Consider the following 21,003-nt stretch of genomic DNA (forward strand, 5'->3'; position numbering starts at 1 on the left):
GACATTTCAAGTATATTGATTGTTCTTACACAAAAAGACGCGAAATGGCTGACCCTCTTAGTCATTTCACGAAATGACTGATTTCACAATCTGAATTAAACATTCATACTCTTAAAAGGAATTAAGGAACTTCATTTTTAATTCATGATTGATAAATGGGAGATGTATCGAAGGCAACCACTGTTGATGTACTAATGAATGTTTTGAGCGTGCATGGCCACTTTCGCTGCCGTATGGCTATAGTTATTTGCACTGTAATCACTGTAATCACTATTGAAAGATGATTGGTGAATGACGTAGGTTGTGAAGACAGGCAAATTTTGTATTTGAGCCTCACCTTATAATTGCATTGGATAAAAATGATACACAGTATAAAATGATGAGGTTCCCCTGCAATGCTTATGAGGGACTATATACAGGGTTTAATTGATTTAATTGACTGGCAAGATTAAGAAAAGTATGCTAAATGTGCGGAACTCGCATTTGAAACGACTGCCTTTAAAGTACACTATTGTCAGACTAGCCATTGCTATCGGCGCTCTGCGTTTGGTACAGATCAAGAGTGTGCCTGGTTTAACAGATCAAGAGAGTGCCTGGGTTCTGCAGCGGCGGCACAACCCTTCTGACCCCCTGGGTAATGCCGAAGGCTGCAGTGTTGGGGAGTCTTGGTGAGTTCGACTAGGCAGCGTTTCGTGGAAGACGTCACATTCGCTGTCTGGGCTGCGTGTAGAGGGGGCGAGGGACCTGACCTGATGATGAACCTTTCCAGCTTGACTGTGCCAGAACCATCCGAACCCTCTCTGCTGCATTTGCATCTCAAGCTATAAAGCACAATGTGTTTTTGCAGTAACCCCCCCCCCCCCCCCCCCCCCCCTCCACCCTCCCCCATACAGGTTGCTCAGTGGCACTGAGGAGATGTAAGATATCCGAATCCTGAAATTCACGGGCAGTCAGTGGAGGGGCTCGAGGATAGGTCTATGTGTGCTCCGTTTGTGGCATGCGCATTAAACCCTTGCTGCTGCATTCTGGATTCGCTGCAACCATGTAAGCGGGGATGAAGGAAGATGTAAGAAAAGGGAGTCACAATAATCCGTCGTGATGTGATGAGAGTCTGCAAGAGAAGATGGCGGATTTTACTGGTGTTGTGAATGTGGTTTTGCTCAAGTTCTTGACATGTGACATGTGTTGTCAAGGGACATGCTGCCTTGAAATGTGCTTCCAAGACTTCTTGCAGATGAGATGGTTCCAACATTGCTGTTGTCAATGTTATGTGACAGACCAGCGGACACTTTCAAAGCTGCTGTTTAGAAGTAACAGAAATTCTGAAATTCTGTTTCAATGTCATGTAATTTGAGAAAATTCAAAGTTATCCAAGATCTAACCTCGCTCACAAGGCTTTGATCTGACTGATTCCAGTAGCCATTTCAGATTGCTTTATGGGCATGTAGATTTTATTATCATCAGCAAAGGGACAAAACATCAAACCGTGTTTCATTCTCCTGTCTGTCCATGGGCGAATTGAAAATTGTCACATAGTGGGCGTTCACGAGCAACGTCATGGGATTCCTTGCCTTTCGGTAACACTTTTTGTAACACTTTTGTAACACTTTTGTAACACCTTTTGTAACACTTTTTGTAAATGTCATACTTCGCTTCAGACAAAAAATCGTCCAACACCACCATGTTTGGGTGAAAGGCATCAAAGTAGTTATAATCCTCGAGATTGTAAGGTATACATGTTACACACCGTACTTGGGTTTGATGAGTCCATATCGTAATAGGCTGTAGAGACAGAGACTTCCCACTACCACTGGGTAATTACAATGATGGCACTGGACGGTATGAAAACCTTGAAACGTTCTAAAAGAAAGCCTTGAGGAAGAGTAATGTCCTGAGGAGGAGGAGGAGGAGGAGGAGGAGGAGCTATAGCTATATCACTGCATTGGCTATAATTACTTCTTCTGCACACACAGCCTCTTTCCTGGACTTTTTTTTATGATCACTTGTTTGGCTTCTTTACGGCTCTCCTGAAAAGTTCACATTCACCACGATCTTGAAACCATTCGATTACATAATGACAGGTTCATGTGAGAGTGTGTGATGTCCGCATCAATTGCCTCTAGGAGTAGGAGGTCACATTCTGTCGGCTCCAATGTTCAGTGAAACAACAAAGGTTCAGTGGTGATCACACGAGTATACGTTTCTGATCTATTTAGAGTGCGTCCAACACCCCATCGTTTATCATGATGACTTGCTTCAGCCAATACTTTGGGCTAGGCTTGCAACAAGACATCTTGTTAGAGGAGGTAGACTGAGTAAACTTAGGTCTCCGTTTTTACAAAGGAGTAAGTGACAGTTTTCCACCTTTGTTGGTTACAATTTAGATTTCACACATTTTCCCTACCACTTTCTACATCGCACTGTGTAATCAGTTCAGATATGGACTAACCCTGTACTTGTGGGGCGATTTCACGAATGAACGCTTGCAATACCATCGCATTCCCCTGGACTAGCATACTCTAGTCTGTTTCGGTTTTGTTTTAAGTAACCTTGTCTTTTCCCTGTATAGCGAGGAGGCTAACTGAAGTTTTTCCCTAGACGAATGTTTGAACGTGGTGTTCACACGATCGGGTGACGGAATGTTGTCACCATCTTAAGAATGTCGCCCATTCCAGCTAGGTGTGTACTCTGGAATGTGAAGGTTGGAATGTGAGGGTTGGAATGTAAGCTTATTGTTCATTGTTCAGGAACAGGTGTTCTCAAGGGTGACTCACGGGCTCTGGAATGTCACTGTAGTCTATAAATAACAGTGGAGAGGGCGGAGTTGAGGCGGTGGATAGGAGAGTACGAGAAGGAATGTATTGAATCCTTTGGATACATAGCAACGTATGGTATGAATTTAAAACTTCTTTATTATTTACAACACGATTTACCTGATGAACGGGCAAGAGGTGCCCCAGAAACTTCGTGTTCAAATAATAAAGAAGTTGAACCCCATATCACACGTTTTGCTGTTAACTTACAACATCTAAATGCCCATCAGACATCGAATCCTTTGTTCTTCTGAAGAATCATTGTATTTTTTTTTTGCCTGTGTGGCCGAATGTAATTAACTCCACTTGTAAATGAATCAGGCATGTGCATCAGGGAAAGATGAAAATATCTACACGAAAAGAGTAGTGGATACACATGAACGTTAACCGCAAAATACACAATGAAGCTGACTCATATACATTAATATTGATTGTTAATCACGTGTAAGGGTCATTGTTCCCGACCAGCTGTTACCTATATTAGCATTGCATTTACATGTGTCCGAAAGATAATATTCCCCGACACTGTGGTTCAAGCGGTGACAGGAGGGTTTCAAAAGAGATTGCAATCAGTTGTCGGAAGCGTTGTAATGAGTGTGTTACGTTTTACGCCGCATTTAGTAATATTGCAGCAATGTCACGGCGGGGGACATCAGAAATTGGCTTCACACATTGTACCCATGTGGGGGAATCGATCACGTGTTTTCAGCGTGACGAGCGGTCGCTTTAATCACTAGGCTACCCCACCTACCTCTGAAGCGATTACTTGATCAAAGCGATCGGTAGATCGCGCCGAGTGAACTTAGTTTTACGCCGCTTTTAGCAATATTCCAGCAACATCACGGCGTGGGACACCGGATTGGGCTTCACACACTGTAACAATGTGGAGAAACAAACCCGGGTCTTAGCTACCTCACCCCTCCTCGCACCGAGTGTTACTAACGTTTGACCCGGAACGAACCTTAGCTGACAGAGAATGGATACCCTGTCATGTACGTCAAACTTCGACTCGATAAATGTGATATTTTCTGTAGTTTAGCGATTACTAATACATCTGAATCTACTGTCAGGACGATCGAAATGGCTTCATTTGTCACTGTTCAAACTGCATATCCGCTTACACTGCACAAATGGTTATTTTCATTTAATAATAACATGGTATCCCCTCATACAATGTCACTTTCAGTAACTGTTTATTCCGATTGTGGCATTCAAATTCATGAATTTGTATTGTAACAGAATCTCACTTGTTTCCGAAGAAATACATACGTTAATGTTCATCTCTGTGTGTCATACCCGTGAAGATCCAGGTTAGAATTGATCTTCAGTAACCCATGATCGTTGTAAGAGGCGACTATAGGGACCGGGTGCTCAGGGTCGCCAAATTGGTCGACACATGACGTCGTATATGTCGATGTCCTTCAGTACATTTGCCGCTTTTAGCAATAATAGAGCAATATCAGGGAGGGAAAACCAGAAGTGGGCGTCACACATCGTACCTGTGTGGAGAATCGAACCCAGGCCTTTATCGTTCCCAGTGAAAGCTTTAACCACTTGACTATTAGACTGCTCATCAAATGAAGACAATGCTAACTGGGACTTTCACAGATCTGAGTGACAAAAATAACAGTACATCACATCAATGGTTTATTGATAGAGAAATATGGTATGAAAGTATGAAAAAAGTGCATTGATGTAAGTACAGGCAATGGTAGGTAATGTAAACAAACTGTGACTAGTTTCACTTCTGTGAACCAAATGAAAGTTTTGACTGGTGGGTTCCCTTCTAACAATTGGGAAATAATCACAATTATTTGAGCAAATACAACGCGATTTCAAACAAAGAAATGATCCTTGTTAGCTCCAGAAAAGGAAGTCAGTGTATGGCTGGCCAAAGACTAGTAACTGGTTTGATCACATCTGCATGTATAGTAAATCAGTCCATCTCCCGAGAAGTAATTTCGAAAATCAGTAAATTATCTCTCCACAATTCAGAATCATCTTATAAAATAAAAAAAATAATAAATACACCTCGGAAACCTCAAACTGGGTGTCATATAACCTGTGGATTCTTACCTCCTAATTATCATAATTAGATGCCTTTTTAGAAAATTCCCATATTGTAGCTTCACAGACTGCATACCGATTTTCCTCCTTAGGGGAAGGTTACAACCAAACAGCCCCTACTCCACTGATCTGTGCATGTGAGGGTAGAAGCTTCATGAAATATCTGAAGTGGGAAGGAAATGCTTTGTCCAGGCTCTCGGTTTGCACTTAATGTAAAATGTATCAGAAAATGACTATTTCTTTGCTAAAATAAATGTTAAATGTGACGAGATAATTTACTGAAATAACTTAAGTTTGACCATGATAAATGGACTGATTACTTTTCAAACTTATCATAACACTGTTATTTAGGTGGTTTGTTAGACGTCATTACAATAGCATAAAGCTTTTCACACTGGCCAACTGATGAGAAAAATATTGAATATTGTTTTACGCCACATCAGCAATCTTCCAGCTATTTGTGGCATGTGTTTACTCAAGGCAATCAAACTGATCACACTAAACACATCTGATTCATCGACAAATTTGACAGATAAACGCAAAACAATTTCCTTGGCTCCTCTTGGTTTTTTTCCAACAAATTAATTTGGTATATTAACTGTATGTACATGTATAAAAATATATACAAATATAGCACTATACAGAAATAAGTTAAAATAACTTTATGGCAATGTGTGTCACAAACTGGAAAGTCTCATACAATACAATGTAAGTTTTAAAAAATTACAAAATCATACCCATAACCCCCTACTACTTAACCTAACAGGATTTTGGTATGAATTTCACCCGCACTTCAAAATTTTGTTCTGATGTAAAGAAATGAAAAGTTTAAAGGTCCATCTGGCTCCATGCTAACAGCTGCAAAATGGCCAGTAATATGTGATTCAGCAAGCAAAGATGTTTTTAAGAGAACCTTTGATAGGGTATTTGAATCTGTGAAGCTTTCTACTGAACAAGGAAGCATACCATTCCCTAAGCTAATATACAAAGGCAGTAGCATGAAACAATTGTCCTTTGAGGGTAACATTTTGTACAATAAATGGGCCATTGGCCACACACACAATTTTATCCAGTCATTTGGGCATCAACAAACTTGCATGATGGTAGAGTATCATTAACCACAGTAATACATGGGGCAAAATGACTTTCAATTTACAGAATGGCCTTGAAATTTGTAGACTTACATTACAAATATTGAAAGGTTTATGCTTACTTTACGCAATCCTAAGAGGCTCAGGTATACATGTGTTTAACACACTACAGTCTGAACACCCCTTTGCAGATTTACACGTTTTGGCAAGATGTCTGTACCATAGTTGAGCATATTCAACTTTTCAATCACAAAATTATAGTTCCTTTTGGGACGCGAGTCCATTCTCCGTCTGTATCAGAGTATCATGTCCACTAAGTAGTTTTGGAGTATTGTACGAAGAGTCCATTACAAGAAGTATGTAGATACAAAGATGGTATGATCATTCACACTAGAGGTGTCTCCTTTGTGAAAGGCTTCAATCCTTTAAATGGTTGGTTTACTAAATGTGTCTTTGGTGAGTTCATATTCAATGATGGAAATAATTCTTTCACCCCAATCCTAAGTTTTCATGTACAACATCCCAGCCTTACTGTAAAGGTTCCTTCTGTTTGAGACAATTTACATGGCTAAAGCCACTGCCCTTACATTTCTTAAAATACTATTGAAACAATACAGTCCAAACAGATCTTTCTTGTTCATATACAAGCTCACTTCAAACATCAGTTATCAAGCATCAGGACTTCACAAGTCTACTGACAATACACATTCAAATCGTCACTTAACACAATCCATTTGGGTGACCCAAAGTCACATGCATCACAATACTTTGGAACAATATTTATGGTATGTGGCAGTGAATCTTAAACACAAGTCTTGTACACAGCTGAAACAGTCATCATGCACTCATTCTAAGGGCTGTTCATTCACAATAATAGGCTTACAATACCCTGACATTCTCAGTATCACTATTTGTTCTGACTGTAACCATCACTGTTTCAGTGGCACTCCGTGTTCTCACTTTTAGTGGCTGTGCTTTTCCACATGAATCTCCTTGAGAGTACTTTTGACCCTGGCGTCATGCCCAGAACAGAAGCCCACTGTGGTTTAGCTAGATGATGTCTTAGTACGATAGCTTCCATGAAGTATATGGAGTCGTAATATCATCAATGTCCAGCGTTGGTCTACACAGATCTTCTGAGGTAATTCCAGCAAGTTATTAGTTTAATTCAGTGGTTTCCTACAATTAGCATTACTGACTTTGTAGGAATCCCAGTCTGCCAAGTGAGTAAGTATTCTCATTACTAGAGGATTTGTCAACCGTTGCACCTACGGGACACACTGATATCATGAAATATGAAGCAATTCCTCCGTTTTCTGTCTCTTGGGGTCGGAGACGCCATCTCCGTTGGTGATCTCTGATACAGGGAGGGGCTTGGGTGGGTATTTCTTGGCAAATGTGCTGTAGTGGGGAAGATACTTCAACACAAGTTCCTCGAAGAAACCTCTCACGGTCTTGCCAGCTTTACCAACTTCAGAATTTTCCTGGAAAAACAATGTCAGATGTGAAAATCTGCATTACTATTTACTTTTATTTTAATGCCAGTTGTGTGCTCGAAAGTCAAGGGTGGATGAATCAAAATACTAGCCAGACACTATATAGTTTTCTCCCTTTAAACCATATTCAGAACTGGGAACAGTTCGTAACTTTTTTTCACTTCAAACTATGGTTTCTCAGTGTTCAGGAGACAGATCAGCAATCCAGAGCTACTTAGGATCTTTCATGTTGAAATGAAATGGCTAATACCTCATTAAGACCATGGACATGACAAACCTAAAGTAAGGATTTATGGATGTCAACTTCATTTTTCTGGGCACACATTTCAGATTAAAACTATAAGACAAACCCAAACTTATTAACAGCATATTACCTGATTGTAGGTTGAACAGTTCAGGAAGACCAGTTTCACATCAGCTAGGAAATCTTCTATACAGTTGTAATGATTGAAGTGTTGCCGTGACAACTTGCACTTGATTGTAGTGAAATCCATGGGCACCTGGATGATCTTGTAATAGTTTGGAACCTACAACAGAAGATGTTACTTGTTACCGCTTCTGGATGATAGGAACAGGTGACAAGTGTGGGTTCCATAAATCCTAGTTCAGGTAGACATAATGGTCTGGTTGAGAACAATGCTGGTGTACTCATTAACAACGCATGACAATTTCCATGTCATATTCACTTCTTTGACAGTGAGGGTAGGCAATACACTACTTGAATGAAACAATTACCTTTTTCTTCAGTTGTGTTCAGTTCGAACTGTTTGCAGGAAAAACATACCAATGAATTTCACTTTAAACAAAAAGGGAAAGCAAATATTAAGATTGTGAATCCCCTAAATTTTCCCATGCCATTTGAATATTGAAATCTCAGAATTTTATTCAACTTATGACAAAAGTTGTTTAACCAACAATGATAGAATAAAATCCTTTTTATTGGTGTGTATTACAAGGGGGTAAGCACAGTAGTTAGAGCAGTGAAACAAATGCATGTGCGGTACATGATGAGGATTTAATTAATATGAACAAAAAAAAGCAATCTGAAACTGTGACTGTCTCCTAAACAGTTTCCATCCCAAGTTGAATAAAATTCTGAATTCAAAATGTACAATTGGCAAAGTAAAATTATGAGGATTCACAGTATTAATTTCACTTTATTTGATTTCTTTTGTTTTTGAATTGAAATTCTCACTGCAAACAGACTATAGTGACAAAACTGAAATCTTGAAAACTGGTTCAGCATTATCAATCTCACATGCAGACTACCATCACTGGCGTTTTACTTGTTCATGGCAAAAATTAGATGTCTCAGACTAGTGGACAAGCATAAAGTCTGTGCTCCTCTGAAATCTCAGCTTACCTGTTTGCTCACCGGTTCATGGAAAGCAACACTGCTGGGATGACAGAACAACTCAAGCATCATCCTCTCACACACCTGGGACAGAGGAACATACAGTCAACATTAGCGATAACAGTTAGTCGAAATCTCACAGCTGATGATAGTTCATTACAAACGAGCGATCACTGAAAAGAACTGGTAAGCAACATCAAATGTACTTATTCAAGTTGCCTCTACAGATAAGTATAAAATGATGCAACTTTCTACTTTAAAGGGATGACTAATATATAATGAACACAAACTTCCTGGAATCCTCAAGAAATAAACATATGTTCAGGCCCTGACAATTTGAAGGTATGTTCCATCGTCAAGACTTCCTCAAATCTTCAAGAAATGTTCAGACCTTTCAGTAAGTGATGCGATTTTTAAAAAAAAATTAAACACATTTTCAAGCCCTGACAACTTCAAAGATTTGTCAAGCATGTCAACAATAAAAGAGTAGATCCCAAATCTGTTGTATTTCATTATGAGAAAATGTGATGATTGCTTGGTCATTTGGTCACAGTGAACAATTTTTGATTGTGTCAATCACAACACCACTAGTGAACACGCTATCATGTGGATAGCGCATTACACTGTCGACAGACCACTGAATCATAAGAAGGTCTCAAGTCCAAGTGTTAGTGTTCCATGATTAAATTTTTGTGGCTTCACAAACAAACATCAAGATTGAAAGCATATTGTTTGATACTCCATATGACATTCCATCTTCAAACCTGAATTTTACATTTAAAGATTCTAAGTAATAGATCTAAGGGTCACTATATTGAATTAATACAAAAGCAAGCATCAAACAAGCGTCTTAATTTCAAAAGAAACCATGTATGGCAACATAGCGTTTTAACAATATTAAAATATTTGTGACACATAACTACACTCTCTAGACATGACAAAAGCCAATTGATCGAGATGAAATTTTATGTCAATTCTCTTTTTACCTTAATCTCCATTTCTCCTAAGCCTCCAGGTGCTTTCCGTTTTGTGCCGTTGCTGAGCTCATCTGGTGTGGGACTGTTGATACGGATATTGTCTCCGGTCACACACAGCGTACACACAAACACACCACTGAAATAATTGGATGAGCCCATTAGTCATCAGTTGATGACAGAATTGATCATTCAAGACTTAATGTGAGCATTAAATATGTCACCATGGAATATACTGAGGGATGACACTTGGTTTAAAAAATGAAAGGGATATTCCTAATATTTCGTTCACTAAATAATAAGAAGCCTTAACAAATGTTATTATGAGGGATGCAGAGAAGACTTAGCAGTTGTTACTATGAGGGATGTAGATAAGACTAAGTAGATGTTACGATCAGATGATGAGAAGCCTCAACAGATGTTACTATCAGGGATAAGAAGCCTCAACAGATGTTGCTATGAGGGATACAGAGAAGTCTCAGCAGATGTTACTGTCAGATGATGAGAAGCCTCAACAGATGTTACTATCAGGGATCATGAGAAGTCCCGGCAGATGTTACTATCAAGGATGTAGAGAAGTCTCAACAGATGTTACTACCAGGGATAAGAAGCCTCAACAGATGTTACTATCAGGGATGTAGAGAAGTCTCAACAGATGTTACTGTCACATGATGAGAAGCCTAAACAGATGTTACTATCAGGGATCATGAGAAGTCCCGGCAGATGTTACTATCAAGGATGTAGAGAAGTCTCAACAGATGTTACTACCAGGGATCACGAGAAGTCCCAGCAGGTGTTACTATCAAGGATGTAGAGAAGACTTAGCAGATGTTACTATCAAATGATGAGAAGCATCAACAAATGTTAATATCAGGGATCATGAGCAGTCTCAGCAGATGTTACTGTCAGGGATCATGAGAATCCTCAGCAGATGTTACTATCAGGGATGTAGAGGAGCCTCAACAGATGTTTATCAGGGATGATGAGACTGATGAGAAGCCTTAAGACATGTCACTATCAGGAGCCCGGGGGTCATATAACCATAAATAGGCTTAACCTATTGTTTTGTTTGCAGTTAATTTGACTACCAGTTCTATCAACCGAACAGTCAATCATTGCAAAACATCTGAACACATAGCTGAGTAACATTGCTCGGGAAAACGTTTCAAAGCAGTGCTGTAAAGATATGGCAGTCAAGCCTCAAGATACATCACATAAATGCTCTTTTACTGTATTGCAATACATACAGTTGAACTTATCTTATACTGACATAAATACATGTGAACAGACAGTAACTGTTAAGTAACAAGCTAATGCAGATTCCCTAGTATTTCCTAATATGTTTCTCCCATACAATATCCTCTATTCACTATCCAAAATATGAAAACAAACCCACATCTGTCAATATCAGCAATGGCAACAGTAAAATCTATTTTCAGCTGAAAACTTAATATTGTGGCAAGGCGTGAGTGGTTGGGTTTAGTATGTGATCAATTTGAAATCAAATCAGCTGATCAGCGGAAATTTGCCATCCCTATATTCAATCAATATATAGAAGTTCTGCTTTGGTATACAAATTGTGTTGCACCTATAAAATTAGCTATGTAACACGGCTGAACTCCATTTTATGCCTGAATATAACTTAATGCTTACTTTGGTACAGCATTGAGAGGAGGAATGTGACACTGTAGATGGAACACACGGGGACATGTGTCACAGCACAGAACCTCTCCTCCATTGTGGCAGCAGGCACAGTAATCCTCGTTGGGGTCACTGAAGCTCATGTCTGGGAACATTGTGGTGGCACCGTTCTTCCCTGGTGACTCTACCGTTTTCTTGGACAGCTGCGTTGCGCTGACCAACTGTTTGTTGAGGTTGTTGGCAGTGAGAAGAGAAGCATCAATTTCTTCAAAAGTCTCCCCCAGTTCAAGCTCCATGGGTAGTTTGTCCAATACATCATCTAGATTCTTCTCGGTATCCTGAAGCATGAGAGAGCAGAGGTATATACCTGACTCAAATATATATAGTGAGTTATAGTGAGTTCAATTTTACCCCAAACTATTCCAGCAAGAATGACCACCCAATCTCATCTCTTATGACAACCATGGGTTACTAAATATCTAAATATCAACCAACTGACACTCTGTTCCATTAAGACAATCACAAATATCCAGCTTAGGTGGCTAGTGTTAATTCTAACCTACCTCTTTAATCAGACAATCTTCAATATCATAAACAAATACAACTTTCAGCAAATCACTGTCAATAGAAAATGACCTAATCACAAACCCTAAAAGATGTCCTGGCAAGAGCTATATATACCACTTAAATATCACGCACTAAAATGTGTCAGCATCAACACCATGCTTGTCTGCTGCTAAAGAAGATAGCTGCTATGAGATGAAAACTAAAATGCCCTAAAAATATGCTATCATGCTCTATCCACTCTGAACACTGACCTGACCTTATGATCAGAGTTACCTCCCTTAGTTCACAAGGAATTCTAAAGTCACCTCCTATGCCAAGATATGGTAGGCACATCCAACTATGTCACTCAAGTTTGAATGCCTCAATATTTTTTTGCAATAAGAATATCAACAGTTTACAAAAATAACTTTCAAAATTCCCTTGAAAGTAAATTTACATGTAAATAATTTCCAGAATAACACGTTGAAAGACATAGTTTGTGCTACATGTTTTCCCCTTGTATTAATCTCTCATATCAAGGTTCAATCGAATGACTGAGTATTCATGACCAGTACATCAAATCAACACATCCAATCACACTAGCTGTTTTCTGCTAGAATGACATACCCTTGAGCCCCTGGTTCAATAAAGATGACGTCGCACAAGAATACCTCAAATTATTATCTAAATGAGACTTTCAAAATGTATGTCTTTTCAGACCTTTAACTATGAAAATCATCAGGAGTAATACCTTCCGCTATCCAAATAACCTGGTGCTCAGACCTTTGACAATAAGGATCATCTAAAATTAAGACCTACAATTGAATCATCTAAAACAGAGACAGACTATTAAACCATCTGGTATTTAGACCTCTCAGCATTCATTACAAGCACTAGTCAACTGAACAATTACTGAAATGCAAAGAGCCATGCTACACATAGCCATGCTTTGTGATATCAGCTGAGCAAAGCCCTAAGAAAAGACATACAACTCCACTATTATGTATTTGTTTTGCGGACAGAATTTAAAACTGAAATCCAGGCCAATAATAACGGTCATGCCATGCCGAAATGTGAACACTCTTTACTTCATCATCCATAATATCCATGAGATCAGTGGGGGAACTCACTGGTGGGGGTACGGTGGAGGGGGCGGAGGCAGCTGGGGGATTATTTGGTTGGGCAGGTGGTGCTCCAGGGCTAGTCGAGGGCGCTGGCTTGGGGGTGGACTGAAATAGATGGAAAAAGTCAGATATAAGACAATGTGCATAAAAAGTCATGACAAGTTCATTTGTAACTATAGTACCCATAACATTATAAAGGTATGTTTGAGCCAAGATTACTCTTTTCTAAATGTACCAGAAATTTTCATCATTAAGGGATCGTTCATAATTTATGGCTTTGGGGAGTGATGATGACTTTTATAGAGAAGCATGTACAATGTGAATGACCCCCCTAAAACAAAGTGACACCCACCCACCCTTCCACACCATCATGAATAAAACCATCTCCTTCCCACAATTTTTGAACATGTGTTCAATATTTATATGTAAAAGATTGATGACTCCCACCCCAAAATACATGTGAACAAAACTGATGACCCCCTACCTCCCTAGAACAAAATGGGTGACCCCACCTAAAGGTCATCGTCAACCCCGCTAGCAATAAATAATGAACACTCCTTAAACCTTTCACCTGAACTGTTATTCAAGTTAATTTCAATTCAGCTGACAGCATAATTCAATGCAGAACGGGCGATGAGGTAGCCTACATAATATTAAATGCATGCACATTTTCATATAAAAATGCCAGAATGCCAATTATACTGGAATTCAAATTTCTTCAACGTTCATGTTCTTTGGTGTGAAAAGATCACTTATGTTAATTTAAAAACAATGAATGATTTCATTCTACATGAACAATTTTCCAGCTATTGGTGGCTGCACAAAAGAAAGAGAAAACAGATACCACTACTGAAATATTGGGATCGTATGCCAACACTACTTCATGCACAAAACTTATCAAACAAAAAGAAAACTGGGGTACTTTCCTACACTTATTTCAAAGTTTCAAACAGTAATGAAATATTTTTTGACATGTAACCACAAACTCAATAAAATACACACCACTCAAATGACAAAAAACTTTTTAAAAGTAATCTGTCCTGGGACATGTTAGCACTTCCAGGATTATAGCAAATCCAGACTTGTTGAATTACATATCACCATTGTTTAGTCATAACGGTTTAAGGGTTTGCAATGGGGGCACCTAGTGAATAAAATCTCTTAGACAAGATAACAAAATTGTCCACAAAACTCTACCAAAGATGAGCTACTAAATCTACACACAGAGCTAACAAAATTATTTGTGCAGTCAATACACTGCTGCTATGAATGCGAATGTGCTCCAGTCGCGCAACGATACCAACTTAATACATTTAACGACAGATTGCGAAATGTAGGTGTACCCCAAATATTCTTGAGTATTGATGCTCACCCCTGAGCAAGATGAAGACGTCTTTTCTCCCTTGACTTCAGCGCTGGTAATGACACAGTCCGTCTCAAAGCTTGATCGCCTCTCCTGTTTGATGCGCACACCACTGAATAGCAAGTGAGAATCTTGTCAAGATCACGTTCACTATCAGTAACAGTTACTATAAACAGCATTTAATCGTGTTTATGCTGACATTTTTAGTGTTGGACATTATGACTATATATATTAGACGGTATCACAATGAGCCAATTGGACACTGCCACTTTTTTAAGCCTGGGGTTTTGCTATTTCACTACACCTTAATGTCACTGTGGAAATGTAATCTTTTTGGAGGATAAATAAAACTGACAGAGGTGAATAGAAAATTGATTTTAAAATTTCCCTGGCACTATGACCAACAGCCCCTGAAATCACCACACATTTTATCTTTGTACCAGTCAAAGTCTGGTATATACCTGATTGTGGAAACACTGTTCAATCACACCGGATCAAGACTTTTGATAACCTTGTGCAGGTTGTACCTACCCTGGAAGAGTGCTGTTCTCATTACTGGAAGGTCTCTGGGCAGATGCAGATCCCGAGGAACTAGCTGACGATGGACGGCTGCCGCTGTTACTGTTGCCGCTGCTACTGTTGTTCGGTGGAGTGCTGCTCTGATTTGGACTCCGGATCAGTGGTGGAGGTCCTGGTCAAATTTAACATGGATTATGTATGATGTGCTGGATGAAAAGTTACACGGGGATCACCAAGTCAGATCCAAGTAAATATACAAGTCTGGGTCCCCATTCAAAACAGAGATCAACACTTCAGCTGCTATGCCTCTGTGTTACAGAATAGCAGTTTAACTGTCATAGTGTTTGGAAAATAATCCATGCTGATAAAAAATAGTGGCCATGATCTTGTTTCTTAATAATATTATCACTGTGGCATTTATTCATGCTACAAAACACACTAAATATTTCGCTTGTATCACGGCAGCCTATAATCAACCACTTGTGCAACCCAAAGACTGATATGGGTATAATGTCCCATAGTGGCTGCAACAATCTACATTTCCTTCAGTGACTCAGTATAATGTTTTCAAAACAGTGATGATGGGATTTTATACTGGAGGAACACAAAAGACCTGCATTGACAGACAGATTCCACTGTCTACAGCCAGCCAGCAAGCTCTAGGCAATCTACATACACTAGTTCTTTAATAGTTTCTTCTATCGTTCATGTTACTAAATTAGTGTAGCTTGTAAAGCGTGATATATATCTCTGGAGATGCAATCTTGTGTACTGTAACTTCAGTCTGCAATAGAGTATTATTGTATCACACCAAGACTAGTGGCTGATATTGCACTTGAGTACTGCATGAAATTCATCTTCAAGCCTCACTACCTGATCCACTACATTGACTTCGGAAAGAAAGGCAAGATATGATCACTTCAAAATCCTATTTACAAAACCATGTCAAAACATAGTCCCACATATTTCTTGAAATGTTTCAGTGAACTTACCCCTGCTTGCTTGAGTGTGTAGCTGTTGGTGCAGTTGTAGCTGTTGTTGTTGCTGTTGCTGCTGCTGCTGAAGCTGAATCTTAAACTGACTGTTGACAGTCTGGGTAGGTTGCTGAGCATGCTGTGAGTTTGCATAAACACTTTGCTGTGTGGCGGGACGATGTTGCAGCCTCATTGGTTGAAATGGTTGCTGCTGCTGCTGCTGTTGTTGGTATGCACGCTGCATGTTTAGAGTTTGAAGGTTTTGATTTGTCACTTGTTGTTGCCTTGGCCAGCCATTATTCTGTGCAGTGCTCATTCTCATTTGTGACACAAGGTTGGAGACACTGGTAGGTACTCCTGATTGTTGCTGTTGAGCATGATTTTGTTGCTTCTGCTGCAAAAGAGACTGCATGTGGGGATTGTTGCTGATATGGTTAGCGGCCTGTTGGAGAGCTAGTAACATCTTCTGGCGTTTGACCTTATCATGTTCAGCAAGAATCTGATTGGTACTGTATGGAGGTGGGTTGGGGTAGGAATTTTGACTCGGTGCAGATTGATTAGAGTTGTTTTTGTCTTGGGGATGGTAACGTGAATTGTTCACAAAGATCGCACCAAATCGGTGGAGATTAGCGAAAAGAAACTGATTGTCATGTTTGTACTGTACAACAAACTGACTCTTTACTGTCTGGGCTTCTATGGGTGTGGTATAAATCCTACCACATTCTTTCAAGACCAATGCCTCTGAAGATAACAATGCCATGTTGCTTCCTTCTTTCATAATCTCTTGTAAAAAGCTGGAGCAATATTCATACTTCCCGAGAATCTTATTAAGTTCTGTTGATTCCTTTGACAATTTTTTTGCCATGGCTTCACATGCTGTCTTCACATTCTGAAGCAACTGCCTTGCACTCTGAATGATCTGCTTGATCAGCAAATCTGCCTGAGCTTGTACTGCTCGTACAATCTGTGAATGTTGATCTTTCACCTGTTGAATCTTGGACTCAATGACCTGATGAACCTGACCTAGCTTCTTTGCTCGCTCTGACATGTGAAACATGTGATCTTGTAGCAACTTCTTGTAATTTGTGGCAGCAACATCCAGGAACTGATACTTGTGGTCCTTATGCTCTACAAGCTGACAATCTCGACATGTCAGAGTATCACATGATTCACAGAAGAACATAAGTTTCTCATGTTTGTGCTGTTTACAGTACAGTGAAGATTCCGTCTGCTTGCTAGTGTCAGAAACAGGGGCCTCATCTTTTGGGACAATCTTGTGGTCTTTAGTCACACGAACCCGTCTGTGTGCTGTAACACATTGCTCACATAACCACTCCATGCACTCCAGACAGAAGGAGGTCCCCATCTCCTTCTCTTCGCATGCTGTGCATTCATGGACGGTTGTTTCTCCATCAACACTTTCTTCGGGTTTGGCATCTTTCTGAAGCTGCTCATGGACAAAGAGATTGTCGCAGAGGTTGGTGGGATCATACGGGTTCTCACAGCAAGGGCACCTCTGGACTGGAAAACAAATATGAGACAGTGAAACCTGTGAAATATTGTTGGGAATTGGTCACAATCTCATAATTGACGAATGTTTCACGACAACCAATCAATCATCGAAAATAATTGGTTAGCATTGTTTATCAATTTTTTCTGGTTAAATCTGTGAATGCACAAAAAATAAAGAAAATAACCCACATAGTTATATCGAGTTTTTTCAAAATTGCACAAATAGCATTCGCAAATTTTGATGGATGACCAGTATCTTAGGAACCTGAAGTCCTGAAGTCGATGGGATAAATTCATTCCTGACTTGGAACAAGCTGGAAGATCTTATGAAATTTAAAACCAACCTTGTGAAAAACATCGTGAAAGCAATTAAGTGTTCCCAAATTGTTTGTGTTCAATTATGAGAAAACATGAACGACTGTGTGGTCATTTAGCCATTTCGACCATCTTCGATTATTTCATGCATCAACACTAAAACATGGACAATTCTTCTCCAGGAAAGGTCACACTGCTCTACCGTATGTCAAAAATTCTTCTTGCCAAAAACATACTATTTTAAATTTTGGGGGGTTCCCCCAAACGGAGCATTATGATACCAAACTATACAGCAAATGAATATCTTTGTTGTTTAACTCTATTCAGTGGATCTTTATATTTGAGTTCATGAAATAATGTGGGCCACACATGTAAATGCAATGATTCAGACAAACATCCATCTAGATAACTGGTATGTGATGACATGCATTATCACCATAACCAAGTCTGAGCTACTTCAACTGAATGACTGAAGATCAATCATAACCAAGATCTTCACTCCTTGAGACAAACAATTTAACCAAAAGGCTAAATCACCACCCTGCTGACAGTATGAATGCTGATATAGGCTGTCAGAATACAAGAACTGTGATGTTTTGACTTCATGAACTATTCAAATTTTTAAATGTCTTACTTGACTCACAAACAGGAATCATAATAACCATGGTGGTCTGGCAGATAGATTTCCACCTGTAATTAACAGTTCTATGCCTAAGAAAACATGGTTTTCATATTTCATGTTATTCAAAACTTAATGTAGTTAATTCATCAGTTCACTGTTGAGATTACCTTCTCTTTAATTTTTATTTTCACAACATCAACTTAAATCTTGACATTTCGAGCAGCAGGAGTTATGGGTGAAACTCTTACCAGACTGAGAACTGTCATGCGACATACAGAATGAAATATAATGAATAGTGTGGTCAATGACAGATCACGATCTCGTCAGTTCATTTAGTAACAAAGAAAACTGCATATCCCATGCCAAGTTCACTTGCCCTCCCCTGAAGGAGAAAGACTTCCGCCCTTCCCCTTAAATTTCATTCTAGTCAAATAATATCACCCAAATATATATTCCTCATATGATGAGGACGAGTTTTTAAATGTTTCTTTAACTGTATCTGAACATTCTGAAATACATGTCCAACTTATAAAAATGCCACTTTAAGAAATATGTCCTTGTCATTAAAATGAAGGTGGGGGTGGGGGTGGTGGAATTCAGGCAGAAGTCTTACCAAGAAATAAATTGAATGTTACTAACAATTGGTAACTGGATAATAGGATTCACTTGGAACTGGATTCATGTTGCACAAAAATCACCAAAATAATTACATAAAAACACTGTCACTGAGGAAAACAAATGAACACAATACCTATCTGTATGTAAGCATAGAAATTATTTGTAGATATATATATTGTTGTCATACTTAGAGCAGCCTGACTAAAAACCCATGTTGAATTAAACAGCAAAATCCAAGTTCAACAATGAAATCAACATTAAATCATAACATATTAATCTAATGCAGTGTTCAAAATCATAATCAGAAATATGACACATAACACTATAAACAAATAATTAATGCAGTCATATCAAATACAGGTCTGGCTGAGTAGATGCTGAGTTTATTATTCCTGTATCATATTCTCATAAAAGAAATTTCAGTTGTTACACGTGTTCATTCCAAAGTTAGAAATAGTTTAAAACACGGTAGATGAACTAACACGAAAAATCAATGTTGTAAGGAGCCGTGAGTATGACACTTCACCATCGCATAGCGACGCCCTCCCACAAACAGTGTGAGGAGCCCGGCGTCCCCGGTAGGCAAGTGCGCGAAATCGACCAACAACATGAACGATCGTCTTATAAACATGCAGCTTATGTTCTCTTCAATGGTTTGATTTCTTACGCATGAAACCTGAAGTAAGCACATGTTCACTTCATAGTCTGATTACACATTTATAATCGATTTGAAACAATATCCGCCGTAATTGTGCAAAGTAAGAGCATTCCGACCAAATCATGCTCACCGGTGTCTTCGCGGTATAGCGAGGACCATATGCAATGTCGATAAAATGAACAAATTTGAGTGAACATGTGATGGTGAATTATCTGTACTGCAAGTACCTGCATCAACTGTGATGGGTCCATTGGTTTCTTGGTCATCTTTCTTTGGCAAAACACAATCAGGGCACAGAGAATGGAGGCACGGCAAAAGTTTTGGAAGACATTTCGTCTCGGAGAAAAGCTTGCTGCAGCGGGCGCATGCTTGAAGAAAATCCACCGGAGACTTTTCTTGAACATCACTGTCGTCTGATGGCACTGTTATAACTTCATCTTCGGCTGTTGCTATCTTTTCCTCGCATTTCTCTGGCCCAGTATATTCACCCGGACTATCACCAGGTTGGTCCATTGAGGAAGCGGGCTCCGCCATTATGATGACTGAGAGCGCGAAAGTGAGAAATTATCTCCCCTTTGCTATAAGCTTTGTTGACTGGATGACCTATTTCGAGCTGGATTGACGTCTGCACAGGGCTGAACCGTCGCCTAGCAGAGCTCCTATCAGAATGCCCTTCCTACGTTCGTCACTCGGGTTCCCACTACGGCATAACCAGACCTATCCGGTTTGTTTGGTTTGAACCGGTTCTAGCCGGTTTAATCCACATTACTCTGGATGGTAAATCAAAATAGTTTGTCATCCTCCATGAGTCATATTTATTCACATGACGAGTGATTAATGGATAAACAGATCCGGGTTGGGCCGGTTTTTGAAATATTTTGGGCATGTACAGAACGGAAAATTTTGAGACCTCCAAATGTATATGTGTTTGTCACTTACATTCATATATTGTCCCAAATGATGAACTTCATGTTAGCAATCCAGAAATAACCCTGAGTCAAATGCCGTCATGGAGTCATCGTAAGGCAACTTACGCAACAATCAGGCAACATATTTCGTCTTAGCTCAATGCTTGGTTTTTCAGTTTCATTTAGGCCCTTTTACAGCCAAATATTCATTTACGAGTGTATATTGCCTGGGTAATTTTTCAAACGTTTCTCATTGAGTTATGTTAGGGTTCTGTAGGTGTCAGAAGAACAATTAAACCAAGAAGACAGATTAAACCAACACGAATCACTTCCCTCGTCCATTCCCCGTGAACAGAATGCACGTATTGTCGACAGGGTAGGGGTTGGTTACCAGTTACATTTTGGCGG

At 39.4% G+C, this 21,003-nt stretch overlaps 1 protein-coding gene across 2 annotated transcripts; it reads right to left on the bottom strand.

Annotated features, from left to right (window-relative positions):
- Positions 1–4,442: 4,442 nt before the first annotated feature.
- LOC137261319 (E3 ubiquitin-protein ligase TRIM33-like) lies at positions 4,443–20,396 on the bottom strand. 2 transcript variants are annotated; one of them, XM_067799053.1, is made up of 10 exons: positions 19,915–20,396; positions 15,981–17,483; positions 15,001–15,160; positions 14,479–14,581; positions 13,113–13,211; positions 11,449–11,774; positions 9,808–9,934; positions 8,831–8,905; positions 7,842–7,994; positions 4,443–7,455 (listed from the first exon to the last, which is right to left on the bottom strand). In XM_067799053.1, the coding sequence occupies exons 1-10, from the start codon at positions 20,219–20,221 to the stop codon at positions 7,258–7,260; spliced, it is 3,051 nt and encodes a 1,016-aa protein (XP_067655154.1). In that variant the 5' UTR covers positions 20,222–20,396; the 3' UTR covers positions 4,443–7,257. The 2 variants fall into 2 exon arrangements, with proteins under 2 accessions (XP_067655154.1, XP_067655153.1); XM_067799052.1 differs by having other exon boundaries at positions 4,448–7,455; positions 13,071–13,211; positions 19,915–20,307.
- Positions 20,397–21,003: the final 607 nt, after the last annotated feature.

Source organism: Haliotis asinina, chromosome 14 (assembly GCF_037392515.1).
Source record: "Haliotis asinina isolate JCU_RB_2024 chromosome 14, JCU_Hal_asi_v2, whole genome shotgun sequence".
NCBI lineage: Eukaryota > Metazoa > Mollusca > Gastropoda > Lepetellida > Haliotidae > Haliotis > Haliotis asinina.

Coding starts and splice junctions, on each gene's coding strand:
- LOC137261319 (XM_067799052.1), bottom strand. CDS start 20,221: ATGGCGGAGCCCGCTTCCTCAATGGACCAACCTGGTGATAGTCCGGGT. Junction 17,484..19,914: donor ACCCATCACAGTTGATGCAG/GTACTTGCAGTA, acceptor TTTGTTTTCCAG/TCCAGAGGTGCCCTTGCTGT. Junction 7,456..7,841: donor ACTGTTCAACCTACAATCAG/GTAATATGCTGT, acceptor TTGTTTTTCCAG/GAAAATTCTGAAGTTGGTAA.